The sequence below is a fragment of the Microcebus murinus genome, chromosome 2, assembly GCF_040939455.1.
Source record: "Microcebus murinus isolate Inina chromosome 2, M.murinus_Inina_mat1.0, whole genome shotgun sequence".
NCBI lineage: Eukaryota > Metazoa > Chordata > Mammalia > Primates > Cheirogaleidae > Microcebus > Microcebus murinus.
In genome coordinates, this window is record NC_134105.1 from 12088508 (window position 1) to 12104224 (window position 15717).

At 41.4% G+C, this 15717-nt stretch overlaps 1 protein-coding gene across 5 annotated transcripts in view; it reads right to left on the reverse strand.

Moving 5' to 3' along the window:
* Window positions 1–15717, reverse strand: part of UBR4 (ubiquitin protein ligase E3 component n-recognin 4) — a 141330-nt gene that overhangs the window by 45000 nt on the left and 80613 nt on the right. For all 5 annotated transcript variants that reach the window (XM_020285476.2, XM_075994537.1, XM_075994543.1 and 2 more), the window contains 10 exons: window positions 10095–10191; window positions 9217–9324; window positions 8672–8788; window positions 7512–7721; window positions 5456–5605; window positions 4009–4236; window positions 3124–3202; window positions 2206–2448; window positions 1191–1359; window positions 549–693 (listed from right to left, as the gene is read on the reverse strand). In XM_020285476.2, coding sequence (XP_020141065.2) covers window positions 549–693; window positions 1191–1359; window positions 2206–2448; window positions 3124–3202; window positions 4009–4236; window positions 5456–5605; window positions 7512–7721; window positions 8672–8788; window positions 9217–9324; window positions 10095–10191 — 1546 coding nt within the window. The remainder of the gene's footprint in view (window positions 1–548; window positions 694–1190; window positions 1360–2205; window positions 2449–3123; window positions 3203–4008; window positions 4237–5455; window positions 5606–7511; window positions 7722–8671; window positions 8789–9216; window positions 9325–10094; window positions 10192–15717) is intronic.

A 15717-nucleotide genomic window follows, 5' to 3' on the forward strand; every position in this document is an offset into this window, starting at 1 on the left:
AATCATAGCTCACTGCAGCCTTGAACTCCTGGGCTTAAACAATCCTCCCACCTCAGCCTTCCAAGTAGGTAGGATTACAGGTGTGTGCCACCATGACTGTCTAAATTTTTTTCCATGTTTTCAAGATGGGGTCCTGCTATATCGCCCAGGCTGGTCTTGAACTTCTAGCCTCAAGTTATTATCCCACCTCAGCCTCCCAAGTGGCTGGGATTACAGGCATGAGCCATCAATTGCAGAAATATTTTCTGGTGTATAATCAGGGCTACCAGTAAAACCAGGAGCACTTTCTTTTCCAATGGAACTCAAGAAGTTGCATCTTCTTCCCTGTTTGACCTACTTTTATGATCTATAAATATCTAGATAATAAATACTAGCAAACAAGTACAATTCAGATTGTAATTGTGCTTACTAAGAAATGTAAAACTAGACATATTTAAAAGAGATTTCATATATGAACCAGTATCTAGGTTGGTCACAATGCTCTTAACTCATGAGAAAAAAGGTTAAATATGGCAAGTTAGCTTCTCTGACCATATATCAATTGTTACCTTCTTCTCCGTTTGTGGAGTTTTCAAGGAGAAATATCCTAGTAGGTCCACAAACTGGGCAGCCTTACGACCGTAGGCCGGGAGTTCTGGCCATATGGACCACATCAGATCTAGCAGGAGCTCCTGTTGGGATTTGCTGGAGTTTCTATAGATAAGACAGCTCACATTACCAAGCAGCAGAGAATCCTGAAGCTCCTTTATTTATCATCAAGACCTAGATATTGCTTTTGTAGATGCATCTATTTCCCTACAACTATGGGTTAAGTTTGAATGGTTTTGTTGCTCCTCTGACAATCAATCCAGAGAGATGTAGTATAGTCATTCGGTATCTTCAGGAGGTAGTCTGTTCCCATCACTCATTACCCTAGAGTAGAAACTGAGCTTTTTTAACCTAGAGTCAAGCCTGGTCATTTTACAAGCTCCTAACCATAGCCTTCTGGAAGACAGATCGTCTCTTGCCTATGACATCAGTTTAATGGCTAAATAGCAGCTGGAGCAATGAAGAATCTCTCATACTCAAGAGGATTCAGGCTGGTGTAAACACTGACACCATGAGTATGTAACACAAAACCAAAAGAGAACTATGCCATGCACCCTGGTCCCAGACCCATGTAGATCTGCCAAACCAAGCCCTGGCCCTACCTGTAGATGTGCAGCGTGAGGCAGTGAGCCTGCCAGCGCACTGAGGAAGAATTGGACTCTAACAGGAAGCACCGCAGAAACTGGATCAGGGTTTCCTTATCAGCAAATTTGTTCAGCTGGTTCACCAGAGCTGTGCACAGCTGGTCCTCCTGGCTGCCTGAGCTCTCACCTGCAAGATCAGGGCAGGACTGAGGGCTGAGGAGTAGGAAGAAGTCCTCCAGTGTCCCAAGGCCTAGGCTACCAGATGGAGAGGGAGGTAATTCTATCCATTTCTAAAAGTTTCTACTTAAATGGTTATATTTTGCAAAACAATTTTCAGTTGTTTACTGGGGGACAAACAGGTCAGCCTAAACAAGACACACGTGCAGCATTGATAGTATAGTGGTGAGCATAGCTGCCTTCCAAATGAGATGTACAATAATGTCACCAAAAAAAGCACAGGATAAAGTGCTTACATAAGCCTGGCACTGAACAAACATAGTTATACTGGAGAAGGAATTGCCTTTCACAAGTTTGCTATCTCCAACTGTCAATACTACTTAGGCCTACACAGAGATATCAGAGCATTCACTGGAGGAATGTGAACTGCCGCCATTGCTCTCACCCTGATCACCTGCCTCAGGTCTCCAAGGGACATATAAAGCAATGAAGCTGATGGTGGGGTCAGCTAAGAGAGCTAACATTTGTAGAGTATTTACCTGTTTACCTAACTCTGACAAGCACTCCACAGGGTAGGTGTTATTATTTCACAGAATAAAAAACGTGGCCTACTAACAATGTTCAATGCACTTTGACCTTTCCTATTATTGCCACTTGGTATGAGAACTCACATTATTTAAGGTGTCACTTCAATATAACTGAAAATGAGACAAAAAGTAGACACTAGAGACCATTTGGGTTTTAGGTCCCCTGTAAACCAAGATAAAGACCTTTCAGAAGAACAGAATAAACCATATGCTCCAAGAGAAATCTAAACACATCACCATGGTTACCAAGACAAGAGGATGACCCTCACCATCTTTCTCCTTTTCCTTTTCCTCTTTCTTGCTCTTTTTAGTGGACGACTTGGACTGTGTGGTGGCTTGTCCGGAACTGGCAGCCACGGGGGCCGAGGAAGCAGCACTGGAGGATCCCGCAGAAGCCGCCAGCGCAGCAAGCACCTTGCTGCCGCACAGGGCGCAGGACAGCAGCTGCAGCAGTACTGGGGACACGCCCTCGTCCACGAGGAAACTGACTTGGAGGAGGAAGTACAGGACGGCTGTAAGCAGAGGAGACACAGCTCAGCACCAAGATGACACCAACTAGACTTACACACAAGACCAGGAGCAACTTCTCCATACAGCTGAGACCGCCCTACTCCCACCAGCTTTCTTGTCCAAGTTTTCTCTGCTGGACGTTGCAGAGGAGTTACAGCCTCTGTGGAAATCTCTGAAAAGCATTATAACAACTACAAACAGACTGGATCCAGCCCCTGCTCCTCTGAATAAGGGATTCTCCAGATGCCAGCACTCCTCTTGAGCTTTACTACCACAATCTAGAGGTCACAGGCTCCTCTACTTTGTGCTCCCATGGCACCCCAAATTTTAACTATCAGCCTTCATTATTCTTCAAAATTTTTACTTGTCTTCTTTGCTAGTTGAGGTGGGGAAACCTCTGGCCTTGGGGCCACATGTAGCCTTGTAGATCCTTGAATGTGGCCTTTTGACTGAATCCAAATTTTACAGAACAAATCCTTTTAATAAAGGATTGGATTTGGTCGAGGGGTTGTACTTGGGGATATGAAGGGCCACATGTAGCCTTGAGGCCACAGGTTCCCCAGCCCCCCAGGATCCAGTTCAGTGCTTAGTACATAATATGCCTCACTAGATAGTTCCTGAAGGAATGAATAAATAAATGAATAAATGATAGCAACCAAAGGAGCAGCATTGCTTACAGTCATCTTTGATGCAGAATTTCTGCCAGTTGATGGTTCGCTGGGCAGCAATCTCTGCGCAGGCTTTCAGATGCTCCATCTGAAACAGGAACCGATCGTAAGAAATGAGTAATTCCACCAAGGAGCCCAACAAGCACCCCACCTGCTGCCAGGAATAGTCATGGTTTCCAATCTGAACATGACCTTCTGTGCAAGGCAGGTGCCCACTGGGATGTCCAGTGAACTTTGGACCAAGGTACACACACTGCTGCAGCTCTTACTGAGCCTGCCTTTGTTCTACTCCCTCAGTGTAAGGCCCTTTGTTTTCAGGGAACCTTTAGTTTACTCAATAAGGTGACAGCAAAGGTAGATCATGACTTGAGAAACTACAGTCCAGTTTACTTTTCTTGCTACAAACACAATAGCAAGGACACTACATGAACAAGCTAGGTGTCATTAATATTAAATATGTTCTTTCCAGATTGCTCACATGCAAAATATTCAATTCCCCTAAGTCCAAACAATTTCTTTTTGGGCAGTAATACATTTTTATACTCCAACCTTCACCATTTAGTATTCAGGGGCAAAAACCCAACGGTGTACAAATAAGTTGGTCCTCTCTGTGGTATGAGCAAATGGCACTAGTAAGAAGCTCAAGCCACCCCACCTCACAGTGGAGGAACTGCTGCCAGGCGGGGCGGGAGTGCTGAGGGGAAATCCTACACTCTAAAGCCAACTATGCATGGCACAGCACTCCACCAGGGGTTATGGATTTACCCTGGTCTCAACCCTAACCGAGACGTTCTCTAAATAGTTACAAGCCCCATGCTGTTCTAGCCCAGCACCTACTTGGACGAGCCTCACCACATGCCCTCGCCCTGCCCCACCAGCTCCCAGCCCTCGTACCAGGCTGATGAGTGTGTCGTACTGCAAGGCGGAGCCTGAGCTGGCTGTAACCACACTTGCCCGGAGGAATATCCCCTGCTCTTCTAGCAGCTTCTTGATCCCACGCACATGGGAGTCCAGGGTGTGCAAATCCCGGAGCTGGCGGTATTTCTCCTTTGATCCACAGATGAAGAGCAGAAGTTTGCGGACTTGGCGACGCACAAATGGAGTCTGCTGGATCATCAGGTACTTGAGAGACAAGCAACACAAAGAGTAAACCACTCTGGGACTGAATTTGTACCAACCATGGCTCTTACACCTCGGGTTTTAATAAACCGTTATTTAAAAAATGGTGAGAAACACAAACCAAGCTATTTCCTGTAGGCCGAGCCAGCCTCTGCTGAACTTAAGTATTCTTTAAAGGAGCCAGAAGAAAGAAAGGTAGAAAAAGAAAGAAATGAAAGAGGAAAGTAGCACTATTCACACTCCTCTTCCTTGAGTACTTAGGGACCTACAGAGATCCACAGGGAAGCTGGCCACCACAGCCCCGCAAAGGGAAGTAATGAAGAAAATAACTATTCCAAATATCTTTCTCGAGTAAAGGAGCTAGGAAAGAGGTTGGGTTGCTACAACTGTATAACTTGAAATAATCGTTTGAGGTCTGCTAACAGATTATTCTTCCCTGACTTGATCTACCTCTTGCTTACTGTGCTGGTTATTAAGCTATTGTCTCTCATCCTCCACCCCGTGCCCCCATAGTCTGCCCCATGCTACCCAGTCCAGAATTACGTGAACTGCACTGTCTGACAGCTGGCTCCCTCTCAGGTTCTGCCAACAGAGAAGGTAACTGGAGGCAGGAGAAGAAAGAAGGGCTTTCTTCTTTCTGTCTGCCTGCAGTCCCAGCAACAGCCTGCAACCTGGCAGCTACAGTCAGTTCTAATCACCAGCTTCTTTCAGTACCCTCAGAATCAACCACATCACGTCCCTCAGAGCATGCCCTCCTCAGAGAGCTATGTCTCAACTCTGCCGACCTCTCCGCTTTACACATAGGGCGGCCGACAGCTACTTCTTGTAGTTACTAATCTGTGTTACCTCAACGTTTTTTTGTCTTTTTGGTTCCAAAAGCTGTTTAAACAATTCCCCATACTGAAATCTCTATTAAGGTAACTAGTATACTTTCTGTTTTCCTGACAGAACCTAAATTATTAAACTTGCCCATTATCACACGTGTGAGGAAAGTTAAATATACAGAATCAGAAACTAAAGCAAATGGCTCGCTTTGATTCACATCTTCCACAGTTCCAGCAGATAGTATATTCCAAAAGGGCAAGATCATGACCTAGAAGGGTGAGAGGAACTTTGCAGGCGGAGATACCGAAGGAGGAGTAGGAAGAAAGGGCCCACAAAGGCAACTAACTGCAGGTGTGTCCTCACCTTGACTGGCGCACCACTTGGGACCTTCACTTACCTCTGAGAGAAAGTAAAACCATGAATGATCAAAGACAGGAGGTGGGATTCGAGAGTTGGTGTCAGCAATCTTTTTGATTTGGTATGGAAGTCTCAGGACCATCTCTGTTAGAAGTTGAGTATAGGCTTCAAACACATCAGCAGCATGACCCTGAGAGAAGAATATTTGCTTGAAAACTTATGATTGCCAACTTTCCCATGCCAATTATGGAAAAGGCCGGCTTGCTGCTCACTAGGCCTACTACATACTGGAATTGGGAATGGGTGCCATTCAAAGCTGGAGCCATCACTGACCAACAGTTTAATTTATAAACCCACAAGGCCTCAGGCTCCTGGGGGCAACTTAATTACATAGAAAGGTTACAGTGAAGATGGATCTCCCTGTTCCTAAAAGTTCTAACATTCAATCTGTGGTTTTTGATGCTGAGTTGATTATACTCTGCTTACAGAAAAATCAGTGCCAGAATTGAAAAATTGGTAGTGGGTAAGGATTTCTGACTTCTATGAGACGTATTCCATTCCCCACAACCAAAACTTCCCATCATAACAGGAAATATTTAAATAAACCAAAGGGGCCAAGATCACAAAGCTCAGTTAAGATTCCTGGGTTCACACCATATGAAGAGGCAGAGGTACTGAGAGGTTCGAGGACGAAGGAAACAACAGCTATCCTGTAAGCTATGTGGTCCCACAAGAAGAATCTATGAGTTTGAAGGCACAATGTATCTCCTATATTCTATCCCTGGTTATTTACTGATTCTATACCAAGTACCGGAAGTGTCAATAGGACTAACATACGGCCTTTGCTGATTGTTTGGAGGGGAAGACAGACAAGTGAATGCGTGCAGAGTGGAAACCCAGGGAAAGGCTCTCTTGATCAGGTTTGGTAATAGGGTAGTGTGTGTGAGGGAAGGTTGTCCCTAGGACTCAGTGTTTGCACCGTGTCTTGAAGAAGGTCTAGGAATTATCTAGATAAGAAAAGAAAGGGATGCAGAGGGAGAGGAAAGAATTCCAGAAGGGACGGCACATACAAAGGTAATGTGCCACATCTGGGGAAATGCACAGACTAATTCTGATTCGGTATGGGAAGCTTCAATATCATCTCTGTTAGAAGCTGAGTAGGGTGTTGCAGGTGGCAAAACTAGAGAATCAAGTGGGTGGCTGGGTCCTCAAAGAACTTTTTGCCGTAAAAGTTATGGAAAACCACGAGAGAGAGAGAGAGCGAGCGAGCGAGCGAGCGAGCGAGCGAGCGAGCGAGCGAGAGAGAGAGAGAGAGAGAGAGAGCGAGAGAGAGAGAGAGAGCGAGCGAGCGAGCGAGCAGGACACAATCAGATTTACATTTTATGCCTATCATATTCCCACCCCATCCAAAGCCATTCTGAGTGGGCAGTAAGAAGCACATCTGGTCCAACCCATCTGGCACTATATGGTCTCAAGAGGAATGGAGGGGTGATAACAGCTAACATTTACTGAGCATTGATACATGCTAGGCACCGTGCCATGTCCTTTACAGACAACCTCATTCCATGCTCGCAATAGCCCTATAAAGCAATCACCATTCGCATCCTCGTTTTCCAGGTATAGAAATAAAGGCTTACTAGAATTAGACAGAACTTCCTTGTGCTTCAAGGCTGCTAAGGAAGAACACTAGACAGGACTTGTTTCCAGACTCATCCAACCAAAAAGTGCATCTTCTTAACAGGCACGTTCAAGGGCCTCTTTATGGGGTAGCTGGGGGGAATACCTGACACACACGAGGCCCACCACCAACGCCGTTACCTTATACCTTCTCATCTCTTTCTACAAAGCTCAATGTGAAATGAGATGACTGTCTGATTTCAGTCAATTCCTCAGGTTTACAAAGTGGCAGGAACTGGAATCCCACAGCAGGTTGGCAGATGTGGCCATCTAACACAGCATGCTGAGATTAAACCCCCAAGGTACGTTGGCTCCTTCCTGAAGCTCCTCACCCTTAACTCCTTCAGCTTTACTCAGAGTCAAGAGAAGATGCTTTGGAGAAGGGACAAGAGTATTTCTTGACCAGGGAAAGACCTCACCTTCACATACTGGCGGAGAAAGAATGGGCTCATGTCGGGTGGGGATGAAGTAGTGTGTGGTTTCAGCAATTGGCTAGTCACCACGGGTTCCTCGTCATTCTGTTGGCTCTTCCAATATTCCAGCAGTGACTTGAGCACATGCAAGCAGTAGTCCACAGCCCCAGAACTCAGCAGTGCTGCTGCTGTGGCACTGGAGATGAGGGAAGATGACTAAGGGGGAGAAAAAAAACACAAAAATGATAAGAATGACTTATAAAAACAGTGTGAAATCCACATTCACAATAGTCTCAGCTATTATGGGAGTGAATGAATCAGTCTCTTCATTGAAAGTCTCCCAGCTAGTTCAAATGTTTGTGAACTTGTTCAAAAAGCTGTTCAAAACTTTTTTGAACAACTGCATCGTAAAAGAAACAAATACTTTTCTCAACTCTAACCTTACTACACACATGTGCCAGAAGCCAGAGAGGCAAGGATTAGATAACTTTTCCCCTAGGAGGGGATGGGCTTTCTTTTTCCTTGGGCAACTAGAAAAGCAGCCCATTTCAAGAAGGAAAGAGAGAACTTTCCACTATAGGCACTTCTTAACAACCCCACCCCCCAGTAGGGGCTCTTCCATAGAACCACCTTCCAAAGAAGATGAGGGTGAATGATCACATGCATAAAAAAGTAGGAGAAAAGCTACTGTAAATAAGACCATTAGGAGAGGCTTACAAATCCCAGCAAACCCCACAGCTCCTAAGCTCATTAAGATTGGATGCAGTTCAGCCTCAATTTCTACCTTCTCTGCTTTGTGCTAATCTCCTTTCAGCACACACACATCGCTTTCTTTCTGCTTTATTACCATACCTTATAGCAACATACACTAGGGGAATCCTCTTAGCCACTCTGTGCCTTGCAGAACAGGCTCCTGCTTTTCAATAAGAAAACTTCCAAACTCTTTAACCCCTCCATTGGCGGGATTGTTAGCAAATACAGGGGCTTGGAAGGGATTCTGAAAAAGTGGAAGTTCTTCTGCTCTTCAAGAGGTGACAGCTTAGAATCTTACTCCCCTCAGGCAACAATGGTTTTATTCTAAAAACTATCACCTCTGCCCTGACCCTAGCAACAACCAGACAATCCTCTTACCTTTCCCCAAACCCGTAAACTCAAAGCAAAAATACCTCACATATGGAAGACTTGGATCCAGATTTGGTACGGGACATGAAGACACTCAGGAGTCTCATTACTACCAGATGGACTTCATTCAGGGCACTGCGCTCATTCTTCTTGGAGACATCCTGCGGCAAAAGCAGAAGCCCAGAAGCCCACACTTACTTTAAGCTTGAGGCATCCTCTGGACAAGATTCCCTCAAGCCCATTAGCCCTCAATGTTTCTCAGATTAAATCACAGACAAAACAAGCTGTGGGACTATACCTGGGGTACCTAGAGTCTGATACACTTAGGAGGCCATATTAAGATACAAACAACCAATTTGATGTTTTCACCTCATCAAGCTATAAAAGGTCCACGAGGGCAGGAACTTCATCTTATTCCTCAGGTAAGCCCAGGATCCAAAAACACACCTGGGCCAAAGCAGGCCCTCACTGGAACCCTCAGTGGATGGTTACCCCTTGAAACTAGGTGAAGTTCCTCTGAGAGAGGAATGGGAACCTGAGAAAGGATCTCAGCCGATCCTGCTTCTCACAGTTGATTCTCCAATGTTACCTTCTTATCCATGCCCAGTTCAGCAATAAGCTGGGAGAGCAGGTTGTCCAGGGCCCCCTTGTCTTTCTCATCTTCTCCATCCAGATCTGTAGTAAGCATCAGAATGACCTAGAAGTCAAAGACAGAAAACACAAAAGTCAATTTCCTAAAGAACAATAACTCTAAACATGATGTTTTAGAAGAAATCCCAATCTTTCTGACTTCCTGTCAACCATAACTGTTATCCATTGGATTCTAAATTCTAGGGTATCTAAAGCTTAAGTGTTCAGAGTCAGAAGAGTCAAATTTTGATATATGTTTCTTTTTGGGGATTTTTTTTTTTAAATTAAAATAAATTTTCTCTGATTTTTCTTTTCTTTTTTTCTTCTTTTTGCAGAAGTAGTGTCTGGTTTGGACAAATTTTAAAATAGGACATGCTTGACATCACATAAAATTTTATACGAAGTTTGTAAAATTAATTGACTAACCTATATTACATCCAACCAAAGTAGCTGAGATAGGGCAGTATACTGAGCAAAGAATTAAAGAACAATTTTGCCTATGAGGAAGGCAGCTAGTAAGAAGAAGAACAGCTATTGGAAGACACTCTAATACTCACCTATATATACAGAGAGACACTAGAAACTAAGATCTGCAAGAGCAGGCTTCTGCTCCTGGTTCATCAGTAACTAGCTGAATGAATTTAGGCACTTTAAAAAAAATTTCTGACCTTTAGACTTCTCATCTATAAAATGAAGAGCTGTGACTTATAGCTCAAAATTGTACTCCATAATTCTGTGACCCAAACAAAGCCCTCCAGGTCCTCTGGAAGAGAGATGTGAACATCCTTAAGGATGGTCCAACTACAGTGTGACAGACCCAGGTGGACTAAAGCATACCTGCATGTATGGGATGGCCCGGACACCTCCAACATTTCGTAACTGAGGCAAGGTCTGCAGTAATCTTTCCAACAGCATCAGACGGACCATGTGCAGCCTAAAAGGCCAAGGAAAATATACGAAACATGAGCTGGTACACAAACAGGAGCCAGCTGAATAGTTCTTTCCCCCTGCCACCAAGGTAAATAAGGGGTTTAACACTTAGGGACAATCCTAGCATTTAAAAAATGTTCAGAAATGCCTATTTTGTATACCAGCAACATAAAAGGAGAGATTTCAATCTGTTAAAAGGCACCAAAACTATTCTATAGACAATTGATGGCATTGAAAGAAAACCTACTATGGGGAAGTTCAAAATATTTCCCAAGCAATCAGGTCCTAGTCATTCTCAGTATCAAAACCAAACCTCCAATTGCCAAGATTTATGGCTTTTTTTCCAGCACGTGGTCCTACTCTGCCTCCAGCCATTATTTTCTGGAATTTTTCTATATACACAGTGGCACAGTGATCCAACCCTTTCTTTTTCAAGTTTCCCAAGTCCTTAGGAAGGCCAGTCACTTATTTCCTCTCTCGCTTCTTATCTATCATTTAGGTATAAAATTCAATCTCAGTAATACCCTTTCCTTCTGGACTCATAAGTTTTCTTGCATATTCAATTGGGCCCTACCTGGCCTTCTTCATCTGCAAACATATAGCAGACCTTCTGTATTAAGTGCATGCCTCTGGATCTCTACTAAAAAAGTGATTCAAGAGGACCAATAGGAAAATTAATTAATTAAGGTCCCCTTGATAAGTTGGTTGAAAGTCTCACCTAACACACAATCTCACACAGATTAAAAGTACAGTTGCTAAATAAATTATTAGATTCCCTTTCATAATTAATAAGCTATTCCTACCTCATTTTACCTTAGGGACTATTTGTAAGTAACCATATACCATATATTTTTTAAATATGTGATTTTCAGATATTACATATCTTAGTAGGTATCCAAAATATTTTCAAAATAATAAAAGTGTGAAACAAAGTATAGCGTCTTACTTAAAATAAGTGATTATCATTCTAAAAAGAACTCAAAGGAATGAGTTCATTGTTCTTCAGAATACAGTAACACACAAAATCCACGCATGCACCCATTAGTAATTAGGCAAGCTATGTGGAGACTATAAATGAATAAAAATTGCTCAGGGGTAGATGAGGTCATAACAAGAAGAATTTGCTTTGAGGTGGATTGATATCTTCAGATTTGGAGAAAATACATGTGAAAAAATATATATATATATAAAGAAAAAAGTCAAAAAAATGAGTAGAATCTGGACCTGGACCAAAATCATTCCAGATTATTTTCAAATTCTTAGGTGGTACTCTTAAAACTTAACAAAAAAATAAACGCTGTACCAAAAATCACAATTTCCTTTTTTTTAGTGACTTAAAGTAAAATTCAGTTTTATTATTTAAAACAATTCAGTGACCAATTGTTCAATTAACTTATTCATAAGTTAGCTTAAAATCACTAGAGACTTCCACTGCCAATATGACTAGGTTACCTAACTTGACCCTCCTCCTCACAACTGAGAATTCCAGAAAGATATAACATCATCTTAGACGCAATGACGTATCTCCAGAAATTTCAAAGGACTGAAATCACATAGTATGTTCCCCAACAACAATAAAATTAAAATATAAATCAAAAACAAACAGATAAGTAGAAAATCTCCAAACATTTGGAAATTTAGTAACATACTTCTAAATATCCTATGGGCCAAAGACTGAATTACAACAGAATTTAGAAAACAGTTTGAATTGAACAGTAAGGAATATACAACACTATCATAATATGTAGGCCTCAGCTAAAGCAAGATTAAGAGAGAATTTTAGAGAAAAATATACATCTTCAAATATGCATTTTTAATTTTTATTTTATTTTTATTCAAAAAAGATGGGGTCTCACTCTTGTTCAGACTAGTCTCAAACTTCTGACCTTAAGAAACTCCCATCTCAGCTACCCAAAGTGCTAGGATTATAGGCATGAGCCACCCACACCTGGCCCAAATATATATTTTAAAACTAGGTTTAAAATCAATGACTTGGCTGGGCATGGTGTCTCACACCTGTAATCGTAGCACTTTGGGAGGCCGAGGCAGGAAGATCACTTGAGCCCAGGAGTTCAAGACTAGCCTGAGCAAGAGCAAGACCCTGTCTCTACAAAAAATAGGAAAATTAGCTGGGCATGCTGGCACATGCCTGTAGCCCCAGCTACTAGGGAGACTGAAAGAGGAGGATCCCTTCAGTCTAGGAGTTTGAGGTTACAGTGAGCTATGATCTAGCCATTGCAGTCTAGCCTGGGTGACAGAGCGAGACCCAGTCACAGGGAGAAAAAAAAAAAAATTTTCAATGATTTAATCTTTCATTTCGTGAAGAAACAGAACAGAAAATTAAATTTTAAAAAAAGTAAGCAAAAGAAAGGCAATAATAAAATAGAAAGGAGACACACAACAGAGAAAAATCAAAGCCAAAAGCCAGTTCTTTGTAAAGTTGATAACTCCCAAACAAGACTGATGTTAAAGAGCAAGAACTTAAGTTACCAATATTAAAAATGAAAAAAAGTACATCACATTAAAGACTTGAATTACCAATATCAGAAAGATTATAAAAAATTATTATGAATAAGCTTGTGTCAATAAAATTGACAAAATGAACAAATTCCTTGTAAACACAATGAAAAATTAAAATATAAAGAAATAGAAATAATTCTCTATAATTTAAAAAATTAATCTATCATTTAAAATCTTCCCTTAAAAAAATCTAGACTCAGATGACTTCACTGGTAAATTTCTCCTAGAATTTACAGAAGAAATAATACCAATCTTAACACAAACTCTTCCAGAGAAAAGAGGAACATACTCTGACTTATTTTACGGGGCCAGAATAATGTGAATACCAATCCCCGACAAAGATATCTCAAAGGAAAATTACAGTCCTAAACAAAATATTAGCAAATCAAGATAACACATCATGACCAAGTATACCCACCAGGTAGGATTAATGATAATAATAAAAAAATCAATGTAATTTATAACCTTAAAGGGAATAAAAGAGAAAAACCATATAAGCAATTCAATACATGAAACAAAGACAACTTGAAAGCATCAAAAACCCATTTATAAGAGAAAAATCTCCCAACAAACTAGGAACAAAATTTCCTTAACTTGATAAAGAATATCCATAAAAAACCCTCAAACTAACATCATACTAAATGGTAAAATATTGAGTCTCTTTCCCCTGAGTTTGGGAATGAGATAACAATGTTCACAATTACCACTTCTTTCAACAATGTACTAGAAGTCCAAGCTAATGCAATAAGGCAAGAAAAGTAAATTAAAAGGTATAAAGATTGGAACAAAAAAAGTTAAACTCTCATTATTTGCAGGTGGCAAGACTGTGTGTATTGCAGAAAATCCACCAGAATCTATAATTAGAAATAAGTGGATTTTGAAAAATCACTGGTTACAAAGTCAAAATAAAAGGAATAATGAGCTTACTAGCAATAAAAAAGTTTTTAGACCAAAGTAGTAAGAAAACCTAAGAAAAACTCTTCTGGACATTGGCTTAGCAAAGAATTTATGACTAAGACCCTAAAAATAAATACAATAAAAACAAAAATAAACAAATGAGACTTAAACTAAAAGGCTTCTGCACAGCAAAAGAAACAATGAACAGAGTAAACAGATAACCCATGGAATGGGAGGAAATATTCACAAACTATACATCTGACAAAAGACCTACAAGAAACTAAAACAGCTCAGCAGGAAAAAATAAACAACCCCATTACAAAGTAGGCAAATGACATGAACAGGCATGTTTCAGAAGATATACAAATGGCCAATAAACACATGAAGAGATGCTCAACATCATTAATCATCAGAGAAATGCAAATTAAAATTATAATGAGATACCATTTTACTCCAATCAGAAAGGCCATTATTAAAAAGTCAAAAAACAAGAAAAAAAAAGAGAAAAACAGAGAACAAAATAAAAGAAAAAATATAAAACAAAAAGTCAAAAAACAATAGATATTGACATGGATGTGGTGAAAAGATAGCACTTATACACTGCTGGTGAGAATATAAATTAGTACAACCTCTATGGAAATCAGCATGGAGATTCTTTCTCAAAGAACTAAAAGTAGATCTGTCATTTGATCCCTCAATCCCACTACTGGGCATCTACCCAAAGGAAAAGACGTCATTATATCAAAAAGATACCTGCACCTGTATGTTTATCACAGCCCAACTCACAATCACAAAATTATGAAATCAATCTAAGTACCCATCAACTGATGAGTGGATAAAGAAAATGTGGTATGGATATATTACAGAATACTACTCAGCCAGAAAAAAAAAGAACAAAATAATTTCTTTTGCAGCAAGTTGGATGGAACTGGAGACTTTTTTTTTTTTTTGAGAAGAGTCTCACTTTGTTGCCCAGGCTAGAGTGAGTGCTGTAGCATCAGCCTAGCTCACAGCAACCTCAAACTCCTGGGCTCAAGCGATCCTGCTGCCTCAGCCTCCCGAGTAGCTGGGACTACAGGCATGCACCACCATGTCCGGCTAATTTTTTATATATATATATCAGTTGGCCAATTAATTTCTTTCTATTTATAATAGAGACGGGGTCTCGCTCTTGCTCAGGCTGGTTTCAAACTCCTGACCTTGAGCCATCCGCCCACCTCAGCCTCCCAGAGTGCTAGGATTACAGGCATGAGCCACCGCACCTGGCCTGGAGACTATTATCTTAAATAAAGTAACTCAGGAACAGAAAATCAAATACCACATGTTCTCACTTATAAGTGGGAGCTAAGCTATGGCTACACATAGTCATACAAAGTGTTATTAAAGATACTGGAGGCCAGGCGCGGTGGCTCACGCCTGTAATCCTAGCACTCTGGGAGGCCGAGGCGGGCGGATTGCTCAAGGTCAGGAGTTCAAAACCAGCCTGAGCGAGACCCCGTCTCTACCATAAAAATAGAAAGAATTTAATTGGCCAACTAATATATATAATATAAAAATCAGCCGGGCATGGTGGCTTGTGCCTGTAGTCCCAGCTACTCGGGAGGCTGAGGCAGGAGGATCGCTTGAGCCCAGGAGTTTGAGGTTGCTGTGAGCTAGGCTGATGCCACGGCACTCACTCTAGCCTAGGCAAGAAAGCGAGACTCTGTCTCAAAAAAAAAAAAAAAAAAAAAGATACTGGAGACTTTGAACAGGGAGGGTGGGAAGAGGTTGAGGTATGAAAAATTACCTATTAGATATAATGAACACTATTCTGGTGATGGGTACAATAAAAGCCCAGACTCCACCACTACACAATATATCCACATAATAAAACTCTACTTATAACCACTGACTTTATTGAAATTTTAAAAAATAAAATTTAAAAAATGAGAGAAGAGACACAGACATAAGAGGAGAGAAGACCATGTGACAATGTAGGCAGAGACTGAAGTGCTGCAGCTGCAGTCCAGGGAAGTCCAAGTATTGCTGGCAAATCCCCAGAAGCTAAGAAGCAGCAGGCAGGGTTCCCCTTCAGGGTTCAGAGGCAACATGGCCCTGTCAACATCTTGACTTT